The sequence below is a fragment of the Syngnathoides biaculeatus genome, chromosome 21 (assembly GCF_019802595.1).
Source record: "Syngnathoides biaculeatus isolate LvHL_M chromosome 21, ASM1980259v1, whole genome shotgun sequence".
Taxonomy (NCBI): domain Eukaryota; kingdom Metazoa; phylum Chordata; class Actinopteri; order Syngnathiformes; family Syngnathidae; genus Syngnathoides; species Syngnathoides biaculeatus.
Window position 1 is genome coordinate 4,224,850 of NC_084660.1, and position 6,756 is coordinate 4,231,605.

The 6,756-nt window shown below is 49.1% G+C and overlaps 1 protein-coding gene across 2 annotated transcripts; it reads right to left on the reverse strand.

Annotated features, from left to right (window-relative positions):
- Positions 1 to 54: 54 nt before the first annotated feature.
- On the reverse strand, positions 55 to 4,511 carry LOC133494694 (uncharacterized). Of its 2 annotated transcripts, none has more exons than XM_061808744.1 (17): positions 4,414 to 4,511; positions 4,297 to 4,340; positions 4,133 to 4,222; positions 3,837 to 3,964; positions 3,636 to 3,773; positions 3,502 to 3,570; positions 3,119 to 3,289; positions 2,961 to 3,057; positions 2,719 to 2,891; positions 2,237 to 2,581; positions 2,058 to 2,175; positions 1,763 to 1,968; positions 1,572 to 1,689; positions 1,274 to 1,446; positions 1,145 to 1,212; positions 550 to 842; positions 55 to 218 (listed from the first exon to the last, which is right to left on the reverse strand). In XM_061808744.1, the coding sequence occupies exons 1-17, from the start codon at positions 4,434 to 4,436 to the stop codon at positions 199 to 201; spliced, it is 2,274 nt and encodes a 757-aa protein (XP_061664728.1). In that variant the 5' UTR covers positions 4,437 to 4,511; the 3' UTR covers positions 55 to 198. The 2 variants fall into 2 exon arrangements, with proteins under 2 accessions (XP_061664728.1, XP_061664727.1); XM_061808743.1 differs by lacking the exon at positions 55 to 218 and adding an exon at positions 399 to 483.
- Between the last annotated feature and the right edge of the window lie 2,245 nt (positions 4,512 to 6,756).

Here is a 6,756-nt window from a genome sequence, read left to right on the forward strand (position 1 = left end):
CAGGGGAAGTAGCGAGGGCTGGTGCAGGGTCCTGCTGCAAGAGGGCGGCTGCACAGCACGTCGGGGTCTCAGTTTCGGGGGGACGGGGACGTCCATGACGCTCAAGTTCCCCACACTAAAAGTTGTCGTGGACGTTCTGAAGAAACTCCGGAAAGTGCGGCGGGGCAAGCGTGTTTCAACTGCATGTGAGCAGCGCCCTCACGTGGCTACAGTTGCACCTGCACGAGCGAAGGAGAAGTAGACATTTCAATTAAGTAAGTCGGGCAAAATTATTTTAAAGGATTTTATTTTAAAGTACATTATGGAATACTTTCATTTTATTCAGCCAGGCTCAAACTTGGATAAAAATTTTATGTTTAAGCAATTATTGTAGTCTATTAAAAAAAAACGAACAAGACTTAAGATTTGATGCACTTTTATTGAAAGCATGGATAAAAAGTCAGTCATCACTTCAAACGCTGCCGAGCTTCCATCCTTTAGCGCCTGTGAAGAAATTGAACAGTTTGGAATTTGGGGAAAGACAACTTGAGCAATTCAAGGTTGCCGAACCTTTTCGAACGTCAGGGTGAGGTTTGCCATGTTTGGACACCCGGATGTAGTGCACACCCGGATTGGAGCCCAGACGCTTCCGGACCGGAGCAGCGCTGGTTCTCGCGGCCGCAGTAGAGGTCGGCATCAGAGCCCTCGTGGTGGCGACGGGACCGCGCGGAGGTGCGGCGGCAAATCCCGCCCCGAGCCGCCTGCTGAAGATTCTACCGGCGCCTGGGTCGTCCGACTCGAACCTGTACGTGGAGAAGAGCCGGTGGAGGCCTTCCAGAGGATACGTGCACTGCACCACCAACCTGGAAGCAGATCACTACGTTAGCCTGTTATGTTTTTTTTTTGTGCTCAGGTATAAGTAATAAAAATATTCCAGCCATTGTTCAAAATTTATATAGTGGCCCACAATACTTTGGTATAAAACCTCTGCCTTCTTTTTGAACACACTATTGTTGGAGTGGACAAGCCAGAAAATTTTGAGCTGATACTTTGTGTAAAGTTCAAGAATTAGTTTAAAAATGTATTTAGTGTGTGGGTGAATTACATTTTTTTAGTAAAGCAATTTGTGCAAAATTACATGAATGAGGACAGCACAAAAACTAACCTCTCCGTGGCATCCGAATTCTTGCTGTAGAAAATCTCGTTTCGATAAATCACGTTACCCTTGCTGAGCTAAAGAGGAGAGGAGACATTGAAGAATTCTCTCACGCATACAAGTCAGTCACGCCAATACCTTGATTTTGGAGCCACAGCTATTGAGAGGGAACGAGAACAGCGCCCTGCTGTGGTCTGCTTCTGCGGGGCTGCAGAAATCGTCCAGTAGGTTGCTTGTGGACGGGGTCGCACCGCTCGGGGTGATCAGAGACAAGTTGGCCACCACAGTCATCTTCCCGTCAGTGGAACACACTTTAAAAAAAAAAAAAAAAAAACACGTCACTCAGTCACAGATACTACAGCAAAACAAGCATACCATGGCCTGTGTTCAAAAAAAAAAAAAAAATAAAAAAAAAGTTGGTTTTAGCCCTACTTACCAATAAGTTCAGAGGTCACAAAGGGGCAGGTCTTTTTTATAGATTTCTGGACAGCTGATGTTTGACGCTCTTTCATAAGGATCTCAAAAGTGCCCAAGAACTTTTCCAGGGTGATTTCCTAAAACAAGGTAAATAAGTCTATAGCCCTCTAAGCCAGAACAAAAGCGATCCAAGACCACCACCACCCTGACCTCATAGCGAAAGCCCTGAGAGTAGACCGGCACGTCCAGCTGCAGTCTCTGACTGCCGTTGCTCATCTTGTAACCCCGTTGCATTGCCAGCTCTGGCGTGAGGGTGTCCGAGCCCACACCTATGAACCACAGGAAGTCCAAGGCCCAGCGGTCCGCGGTAAAGCTGATGCCAGACTCCGAGCAAGTTGCATCCAGCACTGGAGCAGCTGGGGGAAAGAAAACAAAACATCGGGGTTCCATTACTACTCAAATGAGGAGTTTTTTTTTTTTTACCCCATGAAAATATTTGACTCACAGGGACCAGCCAGTGCCGTGATGCTGACAGAGTGGTTGTAGAGCTCGTTTTCCGGGAGAACACTCAGCGTGTAGTTTATGTCCACGCTATACTGCATAGTTTTGTACACTTCAAAGTACTAAAAAGGGAAACAGCTCGTGAGTGGGACCGCATATGCCAACCTGGATTTAAAAATCTACCTGCTGTGAGACGGCGGGATCGTCGAAGGACACTTTCAGCAAGTAGCCGTGGCCACGGGCGGCTTGCGCGATGTCTGCCACCGAACACGAGTTGGTGAACGGCGCCTCGCGCCCGTTGAGCCAGAGCGAAACCAAGCGGACGTCCTCTGGCACGTCACCCAGGTAGACCTGAAAGAGGCGCTCCTCGATGACGCTTCGGTTTTGGGTAAAAAGAGGGCGCGGCAGGAGGGGGGTGTTCAGAATCCGGCGAAGGCGTAGCCTGGTCTCAGCTTCATCGTCCTCAAACATTTGCTCCAGGACAAGATGGAAGGTGTAGAACTCGTAGAGGCCGCCACTCACAAAACTCTACAAAAAAAAAAAAAAAAAGTCAACAAAACTCATTCAAGTCTTGAATTTTTTCCTGATAACCGTCCATTCTTTATACATGAGCGATAAACTCCTATTTTTTTTATTACTTTCCGAAGTCACCTTTGAATACTGACCTTCCTGAGTCCACCCTTCACATCCAAGGGAATTCTAACTTGGACCGTCCCATTCTCAGTCACCACGTCAGCGCCTTTAAACCCAACTTGGATCCGTGTGCCATCAGGCCTGGGATAGGGCGCCTCGGGGGTCTCGAAAATCACGTGGCCGCCGTCCTCGTAAGTGCCCTGGTCTGTTCGGGAGGAGAGACGTGACAAGGTGCAGAGAGGACGACATTGCCGGAAAGTGAAAGAATACAGACGCATGGAGCATGCAGCAACCAGGTCCACCATTATGACCAACCAGCGGTCTCTGGAGAACAGCGTGGCGTGGACCACCTCGACTGGGATATTGTTCACCTGCGATGACGCGCACGAGTTTGGCAAGGGATTGACTTGAAGCTATTTCTACTATTCTGACCATGGCAATGAACGAATCAGGCTGTCCATAGGGCGCGCGGAACATGAGGCTGCCGTCGGTAACGTCAAACACGTAGCCTTGCTCGCGGGCTTCGGAGAGGCTCATCGGCGCCATCTGGTCCTCGTCCCTCTGGAACATCACCTGCCAGTCTGAAGTGGATGAGACGTGTGCCTGCCAGGAACAAGCAAGTACGATAGGATAAAGGACATGGATCACTGACTGAAACCATGTCCTACGGTCTGGTGAGACCAAGCAACGTATTCAGGTTCCTAACCCTGAATCCGGCCACTATTCAAAACGTGCAACCCGGAAACAGAACCAAGAGAGACTTAAAGCAGTGCTGAAAAATCATGGGTGACCACACTTCGGATCGACAAGCTCACCTGTCTGAGAACGCTCCAGTTGTCGTCCTTTGTCCCAGGAGCACAAGAAGCTCGGCTCTTGACCAGCACCTGCGGACAAACCGGCAAACATCCAGAACTGAATGAAGCACCTTGAACTGAAAAAGCGAGCCTACCTCCATGTAGTTGAGCTGGCAGGCGACCTCTCGAGGAGACCACGCCAAGGACGGGGAACAGGTCTTGTTCAACGTGTAGACCGCGTCGCTGTCGCGCCTCACCAACAGGTTGAAGCTGAACGCGAACGTTCCATCATCCTACAGACCGGCAGAGCCATCCATCACCATTTTGTCTCATTTCCCCAAATGTGTGGGAGATACCTGCTTGTCTGTGTGACAGCTGAAGTAGGACGAGCGCAGCTCCACGAGGCCGCTCGGCCGGGAGACGGTGACGGTGTAGCCGCACCGGGCCGCGTACGACTCGGTGATGGCGTACGTGCCCGTCCTGTCTATGGGAAGGAAGGGAATTAGCCCAGTTAAACTAAAATGACACAAATTAACCAATGAAATGGAAAACGCCAAAGTAGACAAGACCAAAACCGAACATTTGATAGTCGGGCTTACTGTCTATTGAGAAACCAGAGGATGATTGGGGAAAAACCCACAGTTGGACTTACCGACAGCCTCAAAGCGAGCATCGTCCCCGGCGAACGGGAGGTCCACGGCTATCACGAAGGATCGATCGTGACACTCCATGGCCAGGACGCCTGTGAGCACAATGCAAAACTCTTCAAACGGGGCTTCTGAAGGTTGCGGTTTTTACTTGGGCTTCGTTCCGTACCGTCGGGAACGGGATCCGCTGATACAAACAGCAGCGACGCCGCCCTGCGAGACAGAGGAAGACAAAATTATTAAAACATTGGAGAGTTGCGTGGACTTGCCACAGCGCACGTCTTACCACAAGCAAACGATCCAAGCCATGGCTGCAGGTGGGCGGCATGAAACCGCCTTTTCATGGAACCCGGCGGCCAATCGGAGGCCTCCGTCGCAACACTCGAGCATGACGCTCGTTCCCAATCAATCACCAGCAGCTCGTTTGTGGGCCGCTCCACAATTGGAGGACATTTTCCGTCCTCATGAAATTTCAAATAATCCATGCACGCGTATGTATACATCCATATTCACATTTGCGGACAGAGAAACATTAAGATCTGTTTTTTATTTTTACAAAAGCTGCGTTCTTGACAAGTTAGCACAGCAGCTAACGTATCAAACATACTCTCGTGAGAAAACTGTAATGGAATGGTTTTGCAATCCTGTTACTGTAATTCATGTAAAACTAAAATTAAATGTGTACTGTATTCGAATAAAAAAAATGAACAATGAAAACCAATTCTAATTTAAAAATAAACTCCCTGCGACCCTTGTGAGGATAAGTGGCAAAAGAAAATGGAGGGATGGATGGATGGAAAAACACTTGGGGTAGTGATAATTGTGTTGCTGTGCTATGTGAAGACATATTGACAGTAAATATTTGCATAAAAACACTTTTAAGGTCATAAATATATGGAAACAGCCAAATGTAAAACAGGAAGTAGTAGTATGTATTCTTACGCCGGGCCTAACCAATTCTCACGCAGGTGTTAAGTCATCTACTCATAGTAAATGTGTTTTTCCCAAGTGATTTTTAATAGAATGTTGATTAGAATTGGTGCTTTCATATTTTCAGTCATACAGGTCACGCAACTTTTTGAATTTCTACAGCAGGAATTGAGTCAGAGCGTCGCAGGGGGGAAAGAGGATCCCCCCCACCACCACCACCACCACCCATTTCGGTGAAGACGTTCAATTAACCCTGACAAGGCGCAGACACATTTCACGCCGCGTTGGCGGTCGCTCGTTGTGAAAAGTCAAGTCGTCTTCAGATTGATCCACGGTGAAGATGATTAAGCGGCCAGCCCGCACTCTCTTGGACGAGTTTGCGGACGATGTCTTGACATTTGCAGCAGAATCCCCCCCCCCCGTCGTGTAGCCCGCTGACGGCGGGAAGGTTGGCGGAGTGTTGGCCTTCGCTGTTGTTCGTTAACATTTGAGTCACACTGCGCGTCATTATTAACAAAGCGCCTCAGCATGCGGCGACCTCACGTCGCGCTCGGACGCGGCGCCAATCCTGACCGACACGACCCGATCTGCGTTGACGATTCAAATAAGACAGCCGACGAACTGAGGAGGAAGTCGGCCCATGAGAACCAACTGAGATTCGAACCCAAAAACCTTGAACTGCAAGGCAGACGTTTTGCCCGCTGAGCACTGGACACGCACTCTTCACAGCAGCTAATAAAGCAAAACTCGGGTGACACTTTCCTCCTCTCCCCCGCAAGCAACTCAGCCTCAGCCAATTGCGCGGTCAGGATGAGGAGGATGAGGATGAGGGGGCGACGAGGGGGGGGGGGGGTACGCGGAGGGCTATTTATCAAACCCAGAGTGACCGAGTGAGCCTCAAACCATCTCGCGGAGATGCTCCAGCCACAGGTGCGCGTGCTGCTTCTGCTTTTGCTGTCCGCTGGGTCGTATGGGCGGGTCAGCGCCGGCGACCCCGACGCGGAGGCCCTCGACGGGGATGCCGTACTCGACAAGGTGGGTCAGCGACGTTTGGCGGCGGAACACCTTTCAGGGAGCGGGAGGGGCACTTTTCAAACCTTTTTTGCGGTTTTCTTGCGCCTGCATTTGTGTAAGTACAGATGATGAGCACAGTAATGACTACCGACATCAGTCAAAATTTACAAATCATTACTACAGTATATTATCCAGGTACTGTATCTTTGTATTTCTCAGACTACTTTGTACATTTAAACCACATTATGAAGAGATATACCTGGACAATGCTTTCTTTTCCTCTGGTCCATTTCCCTTCCTTTTGCAAGTACAACCTTTTTTTTTTATTTATTTTAAATCTTTTACTATGGTAGTTCTAATTTTACCAGTCGCTTTTTACACAGGTTTCCTTTTTTTTTTTTGTATTTTGAAGGGACAGAAATGAGGCAAAAATATAAATAAAAGGACCTGATGTTGAACTTCTTTCTGGATTTTTTCATTTTTTTTCCAGGCCTTGACTCGCTCGCTCCTGCTGAGGCTCATCTTCGAGCTGGCGGCGAGGGATGAGGGGCTCCCAGAGCTGGGCGTGGCGTTGATGCGTCGACACCTCCCACTCTCTCAAAGAGAGCGCAAGGCGGGTTGCCGCAACTTCTTCTGGAAGACTTTCACTTCCTGTTGACGCTACGTCACTGTCATTGTTGTTAAT

Bases quoted from the DNA above. Each gene is read 5' to 3' on its own strand.
- LOC133494694 (XM_061808743.1), bottom strand. From the start codon at position 4,436: ATGGCTTGGATCGTTTGCTTGTG. The intron at 4,223-4,296 runs GTACGGAACGAA...TTGTGCTCACAG, and splicing joins AGCGGATCCCGTTCCCGACG to GCGTCCTGGCCATGGAGTGT. The intron at 1,213-1,273 runs GTATTGGCGTGA...TCTCCTCTTTAG, and splicing joins GCTGTGGCTCCAAAATCAAG to CTCAGCAAGGGTAACGTGAT.